General features: G+C 34.8%; 1 protein-coding gene across 2 annotated transcripts in view; it reads right to left on the bottom strand.

Moving 5' to 3' along the window:
* Nucleotides 1-418: 418 nt before the first annotated feature.
* The window catches only part of LOC145691775 (uncharacterized), a 54,650-nt gene continuing 32,255 nt past the window's right edge, over nucleotides 419-22,813 (bottom strand). For both annotated transcript variants that reach the window (XM_081767086.1, XM_081767084.1), the window contains one exon: nucleotides 419-2,412. In XM_081767086.1, coding sequence (XP_081623212.1) covers nucleotides 1,210-2,412 — 1,203 coding nt within the window. In that variant the 3' untranslated portion in view covers nucleotides 419-1,209. The remainder of the gene's footprint in view (nucleotides 2,413-22,813) is intronic.

The raw sequence follows: 22,813 nt of genomic DNA, 5'->3' as shown, positions 1-22,813 counted from the left end.
TTCTACTGAACCCAGAATTGGGAGAAATCTTTCGCTTTCAATATTAATTGGGAAAATATCTTGTCATATAAGCCAAACTCCTTCTTATGGTGTAAACGTGATACTGTTATTTGTATTTAGTAAAGAATAGTTATTAGCTGTGAATATCAATGTTCATACAACTTAATTTCTTCAACTTGAACATCTAATTAATTAAGTCAGATACTTTTTGAGCAACACAGATGAAACTATGTGTGGTTGTTACTGCTGAAGTTATTCACTCAAATAAGAAGAGCGAAATGTTTTGTTGTGATTTTCAACTATCCAGCTTATTATATTTGGTAGCATAATATGTATTTGTATGATGATTGATAAATAGTTATATTTTAACTGAAATCAGGCAAGGTTTTGTCATAATAAAAATAACACATATAGAGAAGTGTGTATTTATTTCCATTCTTAATTTTATATGACAATTTAAGTTCACATAGTCAACTTATTAAAACAGAATTCGAAACCAAACAATTCATATTATTAATCAACAAAACGAAGCCTACGTTCTTTCATATATTATGATTTATCCCACTCATTCATCAACAATTCTATATATACACAAATGGAATCCTGAACATTCTATATATATACATAGACACACAGCATATTATTGTGTGTATGTGTGTGAAATTAGCGTGTCCTATTAAATAATGTAATAATTATAATCGTTTATAATATATAAATATGCAGGAGCTATATTACCCACACAGTATTGAAAATTTATATTATGTTTCAACTCCGCTGACTGTTCTCATAACAACGATTTATAAATTTGGCATATCTTTTATAATCTTTAGCACGTTAAGTAACAGAATTTTACCATTAACAGATAACAGCAAAAATTGACATCATCACATCGTAGTCACAACTGTAATATTTTAATATAATAACTGTAATATAATACTGTGCATTTATAAAATTAACTGTTCATTGCATTGACTCCAATTATTGTCTTAAGTTAGTGTTTCTGTTCATTAAAACAACTTAGCACATTAAGTTTTAACGAACTTTTTTGGATGTTAGTTTATTTTATTTTAGTTTTGATTTTCGGCTACAACGCTCTCGCTTATAATGTGTGACAAATTTTCTTACATCCTTGTCATGTAAAAAAAATTTTTAAAAAAAAAATGTAAACCATATAATACAATTAATCATATACGATATTAATGTTTTTAATTACTTTGCATTTTTATGATCACCCTTTTCTATTAATTGTTCAAACAAATCACTGACTTTACTCGTAATAACTTCACTTTCCTCCAAGTAACGATCGCCTGTCTTTTTCAGTTTTTCCGCTTCCTCAGAAATACTTTCCCTTACTTTGCTCACGTACGCTTGATAAAGTTTAAGTATTTCAGCCAGACTTCGTTGTAATTCATCTTCACCTTTTGGACCTGTTTCTTTTATAAATTTGTCGAAAACGTTTTTAACTTTGTTCATAATAGCCTCGCTTTCCACTGTATGGAGGTCACCAATCCTCTTAATACTCTCCGCGTTCTTTAAAATGCCTTTCTTTACCTTGTCAATATATTCACTAAAAAGATGGAGAATTGCTGTTTTAGTTGTCTCGCCATTTTCCGCTGTAGCATACTCTGGGTTCGGAGAATTATTTCCTGTGTTAAACTCTGCAGCTTGTCTTCCGGTTCTCTTCGATGACATAGCAACTCCATGGGTACCATCAGAACCGTCTGTGCTGAAGAAACTCCTGAGTGCAATAATGGGACTTTTGTCCTTAGTGGATTGTTTGTTATCTCCTGAGGACTCGGATTCTCCAGGAAACTGTAGCACTACCGAAGATAGTTTCTTTCCAGTTTTATCATATTCGTTCTTCACGCTATAGTTCGTAAGGTGTGGATTCGCAGAAATATTAAATAATAACTTAGGTTCCTTTGAGTTAGGATCGGAAATGTTTTCCGAATTATTTACTACAGCTGCGTGATTTCCTTCAATGTTTATTTTAAAACTTTCACCTGTATCACTTTCATCTTCAGGCATATGCATCCGAGAACTGGCAATGTTAACTCTAAATCCTGATGGTTTACCTTCGGCACTTCCTTTGTAAGATATAGAAGCACTGCTGTCTGGAGAACCGCCAACTGAATATCCAACATAGCTGTGTGCTCCTGGAGGCAAAGTAGCAAGTTCTTCTAATTGTTTAGTCATTCCAGGAAGAAAATCAAATGCTCCCGTTTCCCAATCTTTAATTTTCAGATCAAGATCTTCATCGAAATTTGTATCCCATTCTTTGAAATCAAAATCGCTGTTATCGAGAAGTTTGAAATCTCCAAGTGGATCAAAATCTGATAGCAGTGAATTTAACTTAGTTTTCTTTCCTTTCTTCTTGAATGCTGCATGAACATCTTCAATCAACAGACATACCTTTAAAAATCAAAATAGAATCATGTATCATTAATGTAAAGTAACAGGTATATTGTGAAATGAATTAAATTAATCAAAACCTGTTGTGAGATAGTATGTAGACGTTTGAAGAGTAATTTTGTGCAGGATGTGATGTCAGAGTGCAACACATTGCATGATTTATTCACTAAAATTACAATAAATAACTGAAAAAAATAGTTCTAGCTTTAAAAAAAAAAAAAAAAAATTGCCTGTAAGCTAAGCGATATGTAGAAAGATACAAATGGTTTCATCAAACCATTGTCATCTCCCTCAGTGTGATTGAGAAACTAAAGTTTCTTAATCAGATGCATGATTGCCTCTAACTAGAAAATTACGGAGAGAAATATACAAATCAAATGGAGGAAGTCTTGATTCAGGGATTCATGTGTACAGAGAAGTTATTTTAATTTCTTAATTCCTTAAAACGAATGACAATGAACATGTTATAAAACTTGCAAAAAGGTTATTCATTTGCGAGCAAAAGAAATTTCTTGGAAGTTTCTAAATAATAATAGTAACCATTTTTCTTCATAACTGTTCAATCTGCAATATTGTTACGCTAGAAGGTTTTCAGTAGCACATATAACAGCAGTTTCCTTCTGAAGTAAATAACGTTTACCCAATATCTACTGATTGAAGCTATAAGGTACATATGCATATAAAACGTTAATTACATTGTATTTCGATTTTCTTCCTTTAATTATAATTTTCAATCTAAGCAGAGATCTTCTTCAACAAGATTTATGCCATGTCACTGAACCCTATCCTTTATATCTTCAATTGTGGATTTTAGCTTTTACATAGAATACAATTTTACACAGAGTATTCTGCAAACTTATTTCAGTTTTTAATTATCATCTATTAACCGTCACTGTAATTTTAACAGTTCACTCGCTATTATGTGAGAAAGCTAGTTGTTACAATTGATTCCTATTTGTAGAATTGCACGTTTGTCCTTTATTTGGTTCTACTATCAAGTTGTTTTACACTCACGTTCATTTTTTGTGAATGTTACAAACACTACATTCCACTAGGCACATATAGTGACGCAAATAAGCTAGTTGTCGCCCGTGACAAGAATTCGCCTTAAAGCTCCCCCCTTCCCGCCCGCCACCCCATGACCAACCAAACCTAAACGTTCCCTAACTACACCTGATATTGGCATTACACAGTATTCTCCTATTCCATTTTTTCTTCAAGTGGTAAAGCTTGATTTCAAAATTGCAGTACATAATTTAATTTTTAGTACAAGATAAAACACCAAACTAATTACTTTTTGATTGCCAGATAATCTGAGAGTAGCATGCTTGACATTTATTCTTATAGTTTTATCATAATAATTGCAAGTCACAATGTTTTTGGAATTATATCGGATGTGTAATGCATACGTGTAGAATGAATCAGCAGTCTGTTGCTTTAGAATAGAATACTTAATTATTACAGTCAAGCTGTTGTCTCGACTATTATACTCGGACATTTTGCAAATCTCTTAAATGAAAACACAAAAAAGTGGAACTAAAATTTAACTTTGTGGGCTCTTTAGGTTGGAAAGGTTTTTACAATGTCTTCAAAAGATAACTTTGAAGCTAACTTATGCTCTATGGATACGATCCTAAGGTTGGTTTCCTGTTAAGTTTCTGAGATATTTTTTTATGAGCTTTAGTTTGCTAACTCCTTTCCTTGCCTTACAGTAAAAGTAAATATTTGCCCAGTTTCCCCCCCCCCTCCCCCTTCCATCCGGTGTCCGAGGCACAAGCTTTATTTGCCCCCCATAGTGGACACATATTATTATTAATATATATAACTTGTGATTGGTAAATACTTAAACTATTATAATTGTTTCTGTAACTATGTACAGATTAAATGTCCTTAAATCTTCTCCTTTTCAAACTAAACCAGCTTAATATTTGACACAAAAGATAAGGAGAAGAAACTTTAGTTCAAAAAGATCACCCTAATATCTGAAATAAGAGAAAAGAAAAATAGTTTTTAGTTTCGAAACAAGAAAATGTAAGGACACTCTGACTTATATATAGTCACAGAAACAACTATAATAGTTTAAGTGTTTACCAATCACAAGTTGCATATTTATATAATAATATCTGCTTAGTGGAATGTAGTTCTCACAACACTCACACAAAGTGAATCTAACTGCAAATCAACTTCTTTGTAGTACCAAATTGAGGTCGAATGTGAAATTCCACAAAACTCTTTAACTTTAACGTCCCACGATTACATCTGTTAGGCTAAGGGAGACGATGATTAAAGCAAGTGAATGATGATGGAAGAAATGGTGGAATGAGCAGATGGGAGGAAATGAGTATATCCCTAGAAAACTCATGGACACAATGTTGTCCACCACAATCTTACTTGGTCGGTGATCGAACCAGGGACACCACGCACAGAAGTAAACGCTCTACCACTGAACCACTGTACCCCCTATGAATTTCCCAAATAACCATCAATAAGAACAACTAGTTCTTTCACATAGTAGCGAGTGGACTGTTAAAACTATAATGACAGCCAATAGATGATAATTGAGAAACTGAAATAAAGTTTATAGGGTACTCTGTAAAAAAAAATGTATTTTATATGAAAACTACAAACCAGAATTGAAGATGGGGGACTCAGTATAAGTCATTATTGAAGATCTCCGAGTAAATTGAAAATTACAATTAAAACAAAAAGAACGAGACACAAAGTAGGTCACTTTTCTTCACATTTGTGCAAGTTTGATCCCATGTTCATTTGCATTCATTTTAAGGAACAAATAAGTTGGAAATATTTTCATCTGTACACAGTTCATCATGGATTTATCCGTTCATTTGCATACATTTCTCGATCACCTCTTAGTTGCAGGCAACAACGCAATGTGACGGATTAAATAGCTTTAGTTTTTCAGTCACACTGAGGAAGATATTAGTGGCTCAATGAAATAATTTGCAGCTTTCTACAATTTTCAGGACGGTTACAGGTTAGTTTTTTGATAAATAACATAGATTCAATAGTTTCTTAATTTTTGGAAACGTGTTGTCGTAGGAACAATACATATCAAAATAAATAACAGTAATAATATTAACAATCGTTGTGTATTTTATTCGGTAATCATAAAAGAGAGAGTTAGATTTTTCAAGATAGAAATGAAATTAATTTTCTTTGTGTCCGACAGTGAGAATTTATTCATGAAATTGATTACCTGTGTAATCTAGAATTCTTCCAAACAGATAAAAGTGTCAGTGCTCTTCCGAGTATTTGAAGGAAGGAAGGAAGATGTGTCTTTTCCCTCGTCATTTCGCTTTCTGAATGTTTTTCTGATATTTATGTTTTTCCCACTGTTAACCAAAGACAGAAGATGGTAATAGTCTCTTGATGAGAAATATGAAAAGTATTACTATGAGTCCCAGGAAAACTTGTTTAAATTTCTATACAAGCATTATCCTGATGATACAATGTGCTTTCTTTCTGTTCAACAATACAGTCAATATTCCCAGTGCAACCCAATCCGCTGTAATCGGACAAAAATCATATACACGTTAATAACTTGACCATCGAATAGCAGGTCATATTGGATAATTTCGTATGTCCTGTCGGCTATTCTGGGATAAACCATTGATACCATGCTTAGAATTAACATACAATTCCCACTTTTCAATACACATTAAGATTCATTGCAGAAAGTGATTCGTGTTGTGACGGAAGAAGAGCAAAAATGAAAGTAAAAACGACAATAGGGTCATGAAGCACTCATTTGGTCAGGATATTGAATGTTGGACTGCTTTAGTATTTAACAAATAATGTACGAATATAACCGAATAAAAGAACAACTTGCGTAACACGATTAACTGATTCTAAGGTAAGGAAGGTCTGCACCATAGGCACCGACTACATGAGTGCTTCGGGCAGAAGCACCCATTAGTGATTTTTAGTGGGTGCTCAGCCCTCATTGGATCTTTGAATTGGATTTAATTTCGGAATTACACTTCCATGCGTAAAGCAATAGTTATCTAGTGTAAGATTTAACAATGAATATAACGTGTTTAATTACAAGATTCAATCTTAAGCTTTGACAACGATCAATCAAATAAGTTTCTTGTCAGCTCTGAGTGTCATAATAATAATAATACGTAGTCACAAGTGAATATATGTATACTTTTTTAAAAAAGTATATCTTGAAATAAATTGGAGTTTGATTACTTTATTTTACTATTTTTTTTAATGTATGAAGTAATTGTATGTATTCAACATTCATTCAAATTATTCTCAGACGTTTTTTTAAGACTGATTGTAATTACTGTTATTTTAATCTTTTTCAGTTTCTTCACTATGGAGTATTTAATTGGAAAACCTAAATCTCAGTGTTCAGTTGAAGTTTCGTACAGTGCAAAGTGTAGGTATTTATTATTTAAATAACTAATGCCTCTAGAAAATAATTCTCGGATCTCTTACCTATGGTCAGAGTTTAGTCATATAACCATGACATCTATTTGTAATATTCCATCCGTTTCCTCAAATGTCCTGTTTATAATTTTAGTTATACTATTCCATTAGTGTTTGTATTCATGCTTTAAACTTCGTGTCCATTAATATTAGGTTAATTTACGTTCTATTTTACAATATTATCTAGAATGTATCATAATTTTTAAATCCTAATTAAAACAATTACATAACATAAAAGACAGAAAATCATATGTTTCAAGATATAATATGTATAGTTTCTTCTTCTAGGAGATTTTCTTTTAGTTTTATGTCTCAAGATTATGTACCGAGGCTAAGGGAGACAGTGATAAGATGGATAATAATGGTGAAATGACGAATGTGGGAGAAAACGGGAGAACCTCGAGAAAACTCACACACACAATGTTTGTCCATCACAAATCCTATTTGGCGGGATCTAGGATCGACCCAGGTACCCCATATGTTAGAGGTGATCGTTCTATTGCTGAGTCACGACGACTTCCTTGTTTCTAGAAGAAATGTTTTGCTGGTACTAATGTCAAAGTAAAATTGTAGTTTAATTTTAAAACAGAGGAGGAATTTAAAGTGCAGCTTTATAGATAGATAGATAGATAGATAGATAGATAGATAGGTAGATAGATAGATAGATAGATAGATAGATAGATAGATAGATAGATAGATAGATAGATAGATAGATAGATAGATAGATAGTTATAGATATAGATATAGATATAGATATAGATATAGATATAGATATAGATATAGATATAGATATAGATATATAGATATAACAAATAGTACATAATAAATGACAGTAAAGATATTGTAGTGAACGTAGGTGTGCTTAATCTCTGGCAGGGAAAAAATCACATAGTTGAGCGATTTTTGATTTCTAAAATGTTAAATTCGAATAATAAGTTTTCAACAGGTTCTTTTCACAAGTTACCAAAGGAAGCATTGTTCTGCATTCCTTTGCCTTCTTGCCAATGCTTATGTTGTAACTACACATTAAAACAACTTGTATAAATGAGTTACTACAAGCTGAGATATCGTTATTAATAAGTACCTAGTGAAACGAAATGTTTACCGTTATTGCACTTGCGTAAAATGGATTTGTTCAAAAGTTTATCAGTCCCTCTTCTATTTCATTTCTTTCACCTTAACCATGTTTGCCTTCGACACTATCTTTCTATTCTTTACCCACAACTTCATTAGAATCTTCCATTACAATTTCAGATGTATTTTTCTTCTTTTTGCCTATGATTTTTTTTTCATGTTTTTCTCTTTATCTTCAGTTACCAGTGCTGAGATATGTGTGTCTGTATCAATACTAGACATTCTTCTTTTCCTTTAAGCCCTAAGGTCATAATCCTACCATCAACAAATTCTATGTTCATTACCTTCTCTTTTAGGCGCTTACCAAGAATTACTTTTACACCATTTTGACCTTCCTTTTCATTATCTGATTAAACCATTCTATACCCTTCGGTTCGAAATTTCCAACTACCTTCCTACTTAATTTTAACAGGTTGATTGCCATGAGATCCAAAATTGGATCTCAAGTAATGTCATTCGTGAGGCCGTGATACCCACTTTTGTGTCTCACCTCACCAGTTGTTTCAAGTCGCGATACCCGCATATGGGTTTCACTTATCACTTGTTAACATGGTAAAAAGAAATAATCTTTTGGCTCCAGAATTTTACACGTTACTCGTAGCCTGGCTCTAACAATGGCGTCAAAATGGTCGTACCATGTTGATTCATTTTCGCAATTTTTTATTACTTGGCTCCACAAGTGCTACACACAATCTGGCCTAGGCAGTCAACCTGTTAAAAACTCCTACCAAATATAGATTATAATGTTTCGTGTATTTCCTTAAGATTTTCTAATTTTCCTCCTATAACATTGTACGAACTTTCAATATTTTTATCCTAATACTTTTGCTCTTGCTTGTATTTCTTTCCCCAACGATTTTTTTCTCATTGTTATTTTCTCAGCCAATAGTCTTTCCGAAGACATTACCCTCCCGAAGATCCGAATAGAGGTTATTTTACCTTCGGAATATTTTAACCTGCGTGAGACCATTGCCTATAAGCCCTTTCTGTTGTCTATGGAAAAGAGTGGTAGGTTTCCGTTGCTTTCTATCCCAAATAAATTTTATTATGGCAGAATTTTAACATTTTAACTAGCTGGAAAACTCATATCATACAATTATTGCAGAAGCAATAAATGAGACAAATATTGTATTTAAATTTACGTCAACATACGGAAAGAATGAATCTTACTGACACATTGCAACGTTAATCAGCAGTTACGTAATCATATTTAGATTTTGGAAAGATCCTTGAAAGTTCATTTTATTATACAATCTTGCATTTAATCTTCTTTTAGAAAATCAACATCTAGGAACTTTAATAGTACCTGTATGAAAGAACTTACAGTGGATAGAAGTTTTACGAACTCTAAACCTATTAAGAGAATACCTGACTAAGAGAAGAAATATAGAATCATTTCTTTCACAGAAACAATTGGTTTTAAACTTTGCACAAAGATCAAGCACATGTAATATTTTATGCAGTCACAGAGAAAAAGCTTCTTGTTGCTACTTTGAATATACTAAATTCGAATAAGATCTGTAGAGTACATTATCTACTTAGAGAAGAGTCATAAAAGAACAATGTCTTGTACAAGATACAATGTAAAGAACGATGTCTTAAAAGTGATCTTTTCTCCCTTCATAAAGCTTTGTTTAAGAAGCTATTGTCAAAACAATATTCAATACCTTATTTAGATACATCATTTCGTTTTAAAATACCGAAGAAGTATTTTTTAAACAAAAGTCATCACAGTTATTAAAAGCCTATAATTCCGAAGCTAATTTCTTTCAAGATTTGGATTTGATCTTATTAGCCAAGTTCTGCTTTCAATCAAGGCTACTGCTTCCTACACTGAAACCCATGGTAAGTTCACATCTTTCTGCAGCAACGCAATGTTATTTTCCATTTCCAAAAGAAACTTCTGTATTTATATATGCTAGTTCTGGACTAATCTAAAACCTTATTTTGCTTCGCATTATGTATCTTGTTCTATAGTTGCTGGTTTAAGTGTAACAATGTGATTTGGTATAAACGTTTGTAGTTACTTGTTTTGAAGATCAGTGTATAAGTAATGCTATACAGAAGATTGATCGGTTTATATCTGACAATTTGGCAACACTGTTATAACCTTTGAATTTGCACCAGAACCATGAAACTGCGCCACATCACTGTGATGTTTCAGCTCTCAGATGCTTGAGAACGTTATTGATGTATTGAAATACTACCGAAAGTGAAGCCTTATTGGGAAGGCTAAATCATAGCTTTTCTTCAAGCACATTTTTAGTACAATAAAATAGCGAAACACTGTCGGGGAAATAGTTTAACCATTGATGTGGCACATCTAAAGGTGCTGTAGCTCGGCAAATAGAAATGGGATACATGCAGAAACATTCACCAACAAAGGAGCCTATTAGAAGTTATAAGCAAAGATGTCACCTGGGGTGCTTCGTGTAATTTGTCGACTGGCAAGCCTAAAGAATCCACCACCTCAATGTGACTTGGCTCTGCGATTAAATCTAGCATAGTCCTCTCTCAAAAATTTCATTTGTCGTCATCTTGGCCTGCGGTGTGTACATAAGGGTCGAGTTCACAAATCCTCCTGCAACAACACATTGCTAGAGGTAAGAGAAAATGTCACAACCTGCACGAAAAACACTGGACCGGGTTAAAGGAAGGTGGTTGTCATACTAGATGAAACCTACATTTATCTTACGCGTAAAATGTAACATTCGCGCAATTACATACCTCTACATATCTGCCAAGAGACGTATCTCGTTTTACCGCCAGTACAGAGAAAGTTTTCTGCAGTAAATCATGTTTGTCACCGAATGAGCTTACTAGGGAAGTTGGAGGTACGTAATTCAATAAAAACGTAAAGGTAAATGCCTCCTTCTTTCAGGAATCCATTTTACCTCAATCTATTGGAAACATCCCTCGTTTTTAGGTAGCTAACAAGATACAAGTGCGTGCATATACAAAGAGCTCAACCATACCACCACCAGATCATCTCTTTCATGACATTCTTTTAAAATGTCTTGGTACCAGCTTAATGTATTTCTGGGCATTTTGACTATCGGAACGATGTCTAACATGAACATTCCCATACCTTTTCTGGCTTATGAAAAACCTACAGAGAGGAACGAAATGGAATTCTCATGTCTGTGTTTCAACGTAGTTGCAATGGAAATTGAGATTTTGAAAAATAGTTCATAATGCTGGTGATCTGATAGAACATAACCAATAGTGGCGACACTTCTTTTCATAGGGTAAGTACACTTTGAAAGTCTATGAGATATAACCCTATCAGTCTTCTCTATGTCTGTCAATTTAATAATTCGTTGCTTGTTTCGAGGATTACCAAGCTGTAGAGTTATTTCTGGTTTATAGTTTCTGTGGAAAATAGTACTTTCCTTGGTTGTATATTTGAATAGTTTAAGTAAATGATTAACATCTTCGTCTTTGGAGTGACAAATCCAGGCTAAATATTTTAGTACATATCTGGTTCGGAGCTCTCCTTAAACTGAAGATTCATGTCTCATATAGTCTCTGTACTGAAAAAAAAACCTTATGTCCAAATAGTGTTATTAAGAATTAACATAGTGGCATACTGGTTTCAGGTAAGTAAGAAATTTATATCTGCTAGTTTAATAGATAAACATAATGTAATCATATTTGTGCATTGGATTTCTTTATTATTACACTGTGCAACAGTGATTTTTTTTTTTTTTTTTTACAGAAATGTAAATGGTCATCCTTTATTGATTTTTGGGCGCTGAACACGAAACTCACAATAAAAAAGTGCTCCCGGCTAAGATTTACTTGTAATTACAAAATTTACATGTTACATATAACGCTATAATACTGAAATTGTAATAGGTAAAAGTCACAAAACATTGAAGTGATTACGGAAGTAAAAATAGCTATTCTTTATAATTTCTTGGATGCTAAGCAATAAAATGACAATGATAATATGCTCCTAGCTCAGATTTAATGGTAATTGCATAATTTACCTTTTGCAGATAAAGCTATTATAATGAAATTGTAAAAGTCACCAAACTTGTAAATGATTACGTAAATAGAAATATCCGCCAATTATAATTTTTTGAGCGCTGAACGCGAAAAACACAATAAATACGTGTTCCGAATTCAGATTTAGTACTAATTACACAATTTATGTTTTGCGTATAACGCTATGATAATGAAACTGTAAAGGTAAAAGTTAACATAATTAAACATAATTATGGAAATAAAATAGCTGTCTCTTATAAATGTTTGGACACTGAATATGAATATCAAAAATATAACGTCCCCCTGGCACACTATCGGTGTAATAGCACTCTTAACATTTTGCATATAACGCTACAGGACAAGAATTGTATTGGTAAAAGTTACCTAAATTATCTGTTTTAAAGACGCCATCTCTTTGCTTGTTTCTTGTGCGAAACATCTGAAGCATCTCTTCGAATCATCCAGCAGAAATCTGCTAACATTGAAACTGGCCACTTTCCTTTGTAACGTTGTTCCATCGCAGAAATGTCCTGGTGAAATCGCTCTCCTTGCTCGTCACTGAAAGATCCACAATTCACTGGAAAGACATCAAGATGGGAATGGAGGAAGTGCATTTTGAGTGACATATTGCACCCAAGTTTCTCGTAGGCAGGTAGCGATTCTTCTACTCAGTGGTGTATTTAGGGGGGGCTTCCGGGCTTAAGCTCCCCCGAAATCTTACTTACTATAGTAAAGTATATGAAATATCTTGCAGAATTTTCACATTTTCAGGCAAAGCCCCCCCCGAAAGTTAGCAAAGCCCTCCCCAAAACAAAATCGTAAATACGCCACTGCTTCTACTAATTCTTCGTAATTTTCGGCTCGGTGGTTGCCCAAGAATCCAGTACAAACATTGCGGAAAGAATGTCACGCATGGAGCTCATCAGCACTGAGAATAGATTGAAACACCTCGTCTTGCAATAGCTTGCGTATTTGCGGAACAATAAAGACTCCCTGCTTAATCTTTTCTGTACTTAGACGCGGAAACTTTTGGCACAAGCACTGGCGTAAATCCCAGGGGGATGAGGGACTGTCCCCAAATCTTAAAAACTGAGAGGGACTGTCCCCTCCCCAATAATCCGATTTGAAATATGATTTGGGACAGAAAATTGCTTATTTGTTTCCGATTGCCACAAAGGAAAGTGAGATGAAATTGATGTCTCTCCAGAATAAGCCTCAAATCTGCCCGCCTGCCAATGTTGAAGACAACCTTGCTCCCTGACCCTCCACTGCATTGTTTTTCTACTTCATAAAAATTTTGAACATCGGTATAGAAATATATATATAGTATAAAGATTATGGGAACGGTCTCTTACCCGTCCCCCCAGACACATTTGCGCCGCTAGGCACAAGTATGCCAATTATGCCAATGCACGTTCATTCCTGTTCATAGCCTTCACAAATGCCTTCATGAGTCCAAGTGTGATGTTCAATGATGGTAGTACAATGCTTTGTGGATTCACGAGAGGTACATTTGATTTTTTTTTTTTTTTTTTTTTTTTGCCTGGCATCAAAGCTGTTCGTCGCGGCCATTCCTTTTGAGTGTAATGGGCATTCTTTGCACGACTATCCCACTCATATATATAACAACTGTACTTTGTATAGACACCCTGTAGACCAAGCAAAATTGCGATAACCCTAAAATCACCACAAACTAACCACTTGTGTTCACGATATTTTGTAAGATCCAGAACGCGTTCCAACATGAGATAACTTTCTTTACCTAGGGGTGCATAAGCAACAGGGATTGATGCTGATATCTCCTTACTGTTGTACAGGAGCACAGCCTTAAGGCTTGTTTTGGAGGCGTCTATAAACAGTCTCCAATCTTCTACTGTACTTTGTATGGAATCTTCAGTTTCTGCATCAAACCTGGAACACCATTGCAAAATACTAACTCATCAGTGCAGCAGAAATATTTTGCAAGATCTTTTTGACGATCGCGTAGAGTTGATACCCCAACTGTATCCTCCAGAAGGTTCCACTCTGTATCCTAGATGCTAAGAGCGCAGTTTTATTCTTTGGCACTTCCAAATCTCTAATCAGATCATGAAGCTCCGCTTGTGTGAGTCGGTGTGGTTCAGAATAGTAGGTTTTCGGCTCAAATGAAGGATCAGTGTCACTGGTATATGGAGCAGGTTTACCTTCACTTTCATTCTCTGTATCACTTTCCGTCAGAATGGTAGCCGGGGGATAGGGAACAGGCAATCCTTCTCCATGGGCTACTGGACGAATGACAGATTGTATCATTGGGTATTCGAACTCCCTCTTCTTCTTCGTATGTATACCTTTCTTCAAGCAGGGTAGCATGCAAAAGTAGCAGTCTGTACTATGATTTGTTGTTTCACGCCAAATGGCGGGCACAGCAGAGCGCATGGAAACATTCTTTCCATGCATCCAGGCATTGAAAGTAGATGAATAACTCGTACAACAAAAGTGGGGAGCCCATGATTTACCCTGGTCTCCAACACGACACCCAAAGTATAGTAAATATGCTCTTCGCACTGCAGCCGTCAATGGCCGCTTCCTGGAATCACAAATCACGTCCGCACGTATATAGCACACACTATCCACCGAATTTTTACAAACGCGGGTAATTGCTGCACTTTCCTTAAATCATTGACACTTCGCAATGAAAACAATATGTACAACAGTGATAATGTCCTCACTCACTACTTTCAAACTGCTGGTTCACCAGTAACACAAACAGTCTTCCAAACTACTGCTTGAAGCACGCCACGAATACGATTAGAGACGTTTGCAACTTGTAATCATTGCCTCACGTGTCTCATGAGACGCTCGCACTAGCTGTTGATAACGTACAACGTTGCCAAGTCGAATATGCAGCAAATACTTGTCAAGAACGACACTTGTACCGTGTAAAAAAAAAAAAAATAATTTCAAACCATGTATTTATAATGTCCCATAGCGTTATATGCAAAATATAAAACGCTAAATTACTCAGAAATCCGAGCCATGAGAGAATTTTAAGTGCGATTTTCGCGTTCTGTCGCCAAAAATCAATAAAGAACGACTACTTTCGTTTCTATAAAAAAATAAAAATTGAAAAAATGTTGAACAGTGTTATTTACTGATGACTAGACATCAGATTTCTATACAAATGCATAATTGTTTGCTTATATGTGTCTCTGTTAAACTTGGTAGAGTTTCTAAGAACAATAATACAGCTCGAATTTGAGTTGAGTTGAGTTGATTTTTAGTTTAGCGTCCCTTTCAGCAGCGAGGCTATATGAGACGTGGACCTACTGATTAACGTGGAATCCGAACCACATGAGCTCCCGCCGGGAAGCTCGAATTTGAGATTTTATAGTGCATATAAATGCATAATTCAATGGTAAACGCATATATTAGGGTTTAAGTGCGTAATTAGCATATTCTATAATTTATTTTTATTTCAAACATGTGCTTATACGAGGGAGGATCAAATGAAAACCTTAAAAGTTTATTATAAATTTCAAATGTTGTGCTATTGCTTTGAAAGTTGGCAATATTGTTTCTAACAGTATTCTCTTTCTTCAGGAGGTGGCAGAAGAGTCTAGTCAAACAAGCGCCAGCACGGGAGCAGTTTCAAGATGACCGCCTCACTGTCCACATGCACCGCATAGAACAGCGTTCGGTGATCCGGTTTTTGAGTAGTGAAGGTGTGAAACCAATTGAAATTGATCACAGGATGGCAACAAAGTATGGGGATTCGTGTTTGTCCCTGCAGCAAGTATACGAGTGGTGTAGGAAGTTTAAAAGTGGCGTAACATCTGTGAAGGATGCTCCTCGACCTGGACAGGCTCACCGCGTAGTGACCGACGACAACATTGCGCTAGTGGAACAGCTTGTAAAGGACAACAGGCGTATTACCCTGAAAGAAATCGCAACAATAATGAAGATTAGCTTTGGTTCAGATCAACACATTGTGCATAATGTTCTGCATTTCAATAAGGTATCAGTAAGATTTGTCCCACGTCAGTTGACTGCTGAATTAAAAGATCGTCGCGTCGACGCCTGTGAAGAACTTTTGCGTCGTTTCAAAGCCGAGGTGATGCATTTCTGGACAGGATTGTTACAGGCGATGAGACCTGGGTTCACTATCATCAAACAGAAACCAAGAAAGCGAGCAAGGAATGGCGGCATAGCTCTTCGCGGAAACAAAAAATTCCGCACTCGACCATCAGCAGGAAAGGTCATGCTCACTCTCTTCTGGGATTCTAATGGAATAATTTTGGAACAGTACATGGAAAAAGGAGTGACAGTAACCAGTGCCTCGTATTCAAACATGCTGAAAAATCAACTTCGCCCTGCAATCAGGCGTAAACGGCGAGGACTTTTATCATCAAGAGTACTGCTACAGCATGGCAACGCCAGACCGCATACTGCCCGTTTGACCGTTGAGACTATCGATGACATCAAATTTGAGTGTCTCATTCACCACCCTACTCACCAGACTTTGCCCCAGTGACTTTCATTTGTTTAAACAACTCAAAGAAGCGATGGTCGGCAAACATTTCAATAGTGATGAAGAGGTGAAAAATGCGGTGCACGAGTGGCTACAATCTCGATCAAAAGAATTCTTCCACCGAGGTATCCATGCATTTCCAAAACGGTGGAATACTTGTATTGAACGTCAATGGGACTATGTTGAAAAATAAGAGGTAAGATTCTAACATTCATTGTTACATTCTAACATTTATTGCACTTTTAAGTTTTTCATTTGATCCTCCCTCGTAGTATGTAATAAATCCAGTTTTAGTTCGCATTTTCAATGCATTTAAATGTCCATGCAACAGAATGGCGTTTTGCTTGGGAGAATGGAAGAATGCCTGGTTTCCGGAGGACCAATATTTTTAGCGCCAATCAGAAGAGGAAAGACTCTTACGATTGCCAAGACGTTAAGATAAATCTGATAATCATGAAGACTTATTCTAATATCGTGTCGAGATTAATTCAGAAACAAGAGATGCGAGGGATGCTGCTCTGTAAATGCTTAATTCTAGTTGATGAAGTTCAGCACGATCTCCAGTCGGTTTCTGGAAAATTTGGGAGCTCTACGGAAAATAGATTTACGAACGTTCAGAAACTCCCATTAGGAAACAACTAAAGCAACGGGAAAATATTTTCAAGGGTTAGACTTCAACTTGCCAAAAATTATAGATACTAAACTTGCTTCTCTTTGTGAATCTTGTGTAATTTGCTGATGTTGAGAGACCATTTTCTGGCTGCAAACGTCACAAACTGACACCAAAATATATAGAGAAGCATATCATGATATAATGTAAAAGTAATTATGGCAAGTAAATTCTTAAAAACGATTTTTTGTGTATAGTGGAAACCTGTAGAAAAGTGAGTCTCGTATTATTTCGTGTAAAGTAAACGCACTTCAAAATACAATTGTGGAGAGAAAGTAGAGTTCGTGTTTTCATCTCACTGTGTCTATTTCAATTTCATAATAGGTACTTTTTTTAAAAGTTAGGAGTATATGCACTGTAAATATCATGAAAAGAAATCCTGAACAGAAATCCCTAAGATAAGGTTTTGTATATTTCACTTAACAAAACTTTGTCATAATTTTGCTGCTTGATTGAAAATGCTTTCATTTGTTGCATTGTTAGTACATATTAAGTGCATATTTTAATACATTTAACAGCATAGATGCATGCACATTTTATGAATTTTAAGTGCATAAAAATCCGATGTCTACCGATGACCAATATCACATCTATAAGCTACAGTCGATTCTAATTAGTAATTGGTAATGATTGTCGTAACGTTGTTGTCTGCATTGGATACAACCATTTGTACTTGATAGTTCTGATAGTTCCTGATGATTAATATAATGTTATTTGCTTCTACACTTGAAATGTACATTTCTGTTTACTAATAGTTAACGGTTAATAGTTTAATTTCGTTTATAAGTGTCTTTTAATTGTCTATAAATGACAGGTATTGACATTACATAGATTTAGTTTGTGTATCTAATACAATTATCTAATCCTAATATATCGAATACAGGCAGACGACAAGAGGTGGTCCTCCGCTCGGGAATTTAGCCTAGGGCTAACAACTTCATTCTGTAAAGGAGAAAAAAAATGCACTTGTTCAAATTCATTCACAGAAGCCTCGGACATGGACTGATAACTTCGCACAACCTCAGCAAAGTAAAATTGACATGATATTTGGAACACGGAATATAAGAAGTCTTTTCAGGATAAGTGCGTTAAAAATCCTAACAAGCGGGTTATACAAATAAAGCGTGAATCTAGTAGGAATTCAGGAAATTAGATGAGAAAAAAAGGGAGCAGTAAAGTCCGTAAATGTTACGTTCTTTTACGGGCAAGGAAAAAATCACTAACTAAGAAAAAGGTAGATAAACAGTTTACGACAACATTCCGCAGTCAGAACCTCTGGGGCCACAATCTCACCTGACAAAACCCTCGCCTAAGCAAAAATTCATGGGATGAAATTTTCTCTGGCCAGAATCTTGCAGCAGGACGAAATCTTGCCTAGGATAAAACATCACCACGACAAAATCTCGCCATGATTTCTTCAGTGCACGGTATTCAGTATATCTTTGTATATAGTATCTTAAAAATAGCACATAATTTCATTTAAGTAATAGCGAAAGATTATAAATAAAGGACCAGACAAGAAACATATACAACGGTATGTTGTATTATTATTTACCTGTACCGATCTTAGAATGGTGATCAGAGGTGCGACAACGGAGCATATTTTGTAAAGAAGAAGAAAAATTGTATTAAAAAGATTTTTAGTGCTCCTTAGTTACCAAAAATTGAATAAAAAAAATAAGTGAGATTGTTGATTAATAGATTGCAGGGTTATCAGGAGGATTGATATTTAAGAAGTTAATCGCTTGTAATAGGTATATTAAACGAAGGTATAAAAATAAATGATATTTACGCTTCAAAGTTCTGGTTTTTGATATTGTGGCTCAAGAACTATTTAATTAAGAACCAGTGATGTTACATAATTAAATGGTGCCTTCATACCGGGAGTTAGTGTATCGTTCTGAAGTACAGTAACAACGGACACAATTGAGCCTAATATTTATGTTACTATATTAAGAAGCGGTAAACGAATAAATCGAGGTATGTCGGAAACAGAAGGTATACAAGACCGACCTATGCAAAGTGGTAGTCAGGCTCCTAATACCATGACGGATCTTTTAAAACAGATATCATGCCAAATGAACCAACTCCAGCAAAATATGGTTACCCAACAACAATTTGAGGAGTTCCAACATAAAATGGACCAACTTCAACAGAATCAACAGGAGTTACAACAAAAAATGGTGACTCAACAACAATTTGAGGAATTCCAGAATGTAACCCATCAACAATTGGAGGACTCCTTAAGGCAATTACAACTTAAAATCGAGGAACGACTGGAAGATAAAATGGATCAATTACATCGTAAAATAGAAGGTCAATTGGAGGAACAGATTTCCACGAGATGTAAGCAGTATGACCAAAAGATGGAACGAATATCCCAAAATTACACTGAGATGCAGGATGTAGTCAAAGCCATGGAATCGGTAATTAACGAACACACCTTTCACATCCGAGAACTCCGGGAGGATATGAATTGTTTGCAAGAGTGGTACCATACTACTAAGGAAGAGCACGACGGTGGACATAGACATCAGTCTCACAGTGGACATAGAAATCAGGCTATGTATAATGGATTAGAACCAGTAATCTCTCATGATGGTGGTTATAGAAATCAGTCTCCTTTTAAGGAACCAGAACCAGCAACAGCTCATCGAGTTTTGGAGGATAGTGAGTCTTCGGGATACAGTGAAGGAAGTACCGAAGTTGGAAGAAGAAAGAAATATTCATCCCGTAGGAATTCAAAATGTTACGGTAAATATTCAAAATCTCATAATAATGACAAACCTTTGCGATTTAGCGAGGTAAAGTCATTGACCAAATTTAGCGGTGGACCTGATGATATTCCTGCACGGGTATTTATCGAGAAGTTCGAGGACGAATGCGACTTGATAGGAATCAAAGAATCAAAATTCCTGAAGATACTTCCACACGTCTTACAACCTCCATGTTTAGCGTGGTTCAAAGCCATTCGAGAAAATCTCCATGCTTATTCAGATTTTAAAGCGGCCCTACTATCCAATTATGAAAACGACTTTATGCTTGCTAACAGGGATGCTTTATTACGTACCAAAGTTTTCGATCCCCGAAGTCACAAAAATGTTACGGAATTTGTAGTATCGACATACAACGAATTAAAAGCTCTAAATCCTAATCATCCGGAATCACGTATAATTGCTTCAATTCGCATACTATTGCCGTTTAGATTACAACAAATGTTAATGTCTGCACAATGTGTCAATTTCAGTCATATGGTCATGTTAGTGCAGAACTTCGAGAGTCAATATTTGATGCAGAAAAATAATAAAAATCCCAGCAGAGGTCAGGGTAATGTTAGCCGCAATCCTATTAATTATGCTCATATTCGCAATATAAGTGTACAGAATGGAAATTGCTCCAACACACAAGGAAATGGCAATCGTCGTTTTAATGAACGAGTGTGTAATCCAAATAATACCGGTAACGCAACTCAACCTAATGGAAGAAATAATTATAGGAATTTCAGAAATAATCACCGAAATTATAATCGAAGTAACAACAATTATCGTAATTATGCACAAAATCGATTCATAGGTGGTAGCAATTATAATAATAGAAATCCAAATTCTGTGTATGCATACAATCGATCCGATTCTACTCAAGAATGCGGAATACAATGTTCCTTAATTGCGCCCTTTGAACGAATAACTTGAACCATTAAAAAGGCGTCCGACAGATTTGTTTTAGATCGACTTTGCTTATGTCTATGGTTAATGTGTTCTTTATTCAGTTTATTATTTTGGCAGCCTACCGAAAACACTAAAAAGAAATGGATGGACTTAGTTAAAAATGTAGTCCCTCCTGAGATCATAAGTAAAATTAATATAAATTATGTATAATAGAGGGAACTCAATCTCAAAACGAGATAAACGTCGTATTTCATAATTATATAACTTATTTATTGTATTTTTCTTCATGTTATTTTATCTTCAACTATTTTTCTAGTGTAACAATTATTTTCTTCAATGTTAAAGTATGCTATATTGTTTTATTGTGTTCACAACACTATAATTACTCACTAAGCCAGTAGCGTACCCAGGAATTTATTTCGGGGGGGGTTCAAACTAAATATGAAGCTATTTTATATTAAAATTGCTAAAATTGCCCCTAAAATTAGGCTAAATTTTTAAAAAGTCGAAATTTCGGGGGGGGTCCGGACCCCCGTGTCCCCCCCCCTTCCGTACGTCCCTGCACTAAGCCCTTTATGTGTTCTATATGTATATTCACGTAGAATGTTTATTCCGTGTTTACATCTGGATCAATTCTATTAGAGAACATATTTATATTTAATTCAGTGCAATTATATTTAACTTCATGAATTAAACTATGCACATTATAGTAAATATAGTCCAATGAATCAAAAAATTGTGGACCGTATTATTATTGTTATTTTTCTGTTGATGTACCTTGATATTTATATTACAATGTAAGGCCAAAGAATATGCTTAATTATGTGATTGATTTTATGATACAGATGTAAAATATAATTTTATGTACATACAAGGGCAGATCAAAATGTGTATACTTGTACGGTCCAGGATTCTTTTCATTTATTGTTAATGAATAAATGAAATCCATGTTCGTGGCGCCAGATACAACGGTATGTTGTATTATTATTTACCTGTACCGATCTTAGAATGGTGATCAGAGGTGCGACAACGGAGCATATTTTGTAAAGAAGAAGAAAAATTGTATTAAAAAGATTTTTAGTGCTCCTTAGTTACCAAAAATTGAATAAAAAAATAAGTGAGATTGTTGATTAATAGATTGCAGGGTTATCAGGAGGATTGATATTTAAGAAGTTAATCGTTTGTAATTGGTATATTAAACGAAGGTATAAAATAAATGATATTTACGCTTCAAAGTTCTGGTTTTTGATATTGTGGCTCAAGAACTATTTAATTAAGAACCAGTGGCGTTACACATATTTAGCAATTTTATTAATTTTGCAGGGTGTAACAGAGGCGAAGAATGTTTTCTAAATATTCACATCATCATTATTTTTGCTTGAAAAAGATATATATATATATATATATATATATATATATATATATATATATATATATATATATATATATTGACAGAGAAAAATTCGTGATTACATGCAAGCATTTAATGATATTTATGTATAAAAAATCACATCTTGCAAATTATGTTAATTTTCATTGATATATTTTTCTAAGCTTTAACGGAAATTTATCTCCACTCTTTCTAGCAGGCCTTTGACAATTTGGATCATTCGTTGACGAATATTGTTCTTCAGATGACCTAATATACGAGACTATAGATGCCCTTATAAAAAAAAAATAACCATGCATTGATAAATCTGAAGAAGGGATTATACAACAAGACAAATTCTGAAAACAAGTTGGTTAAGAAATCGAAGGTGAAGAACATCTATTAACGTTAGTAATGTGTGGAACGTCGTCTCATCTTGCTGAAACCGTACACTCCGAATAGCAATCTACTTTCTCTGTAACTCAAGCACAAAACAGATGTCTATCAACTCAATGTAGGGCACAGCGATACCAGTTACAGTAACGTCTATTTTGTACTATTAAGAAAAAAGTAGAGCCAACGTACTAAACTGTAATTTTAAGGCT

Source organism: Thermobia domestica, chromosome 8, assembly GCF_964235325.1.
Source record: "Thermobia domestica chromosome 8, izTheDome1.hap1.1, whole genome shotgun sequence".
Classification (NCBI taxonomy): domain Eukaryota; kingdom Metazoa; phylum Arthropoda; class Insecta; order Zygentoma; family Lepismatidae; genus Thermobia; species Thermobia domestica.
This window is presented reverse-complemented; position numbering and strand designations above follow the sequence as displayed.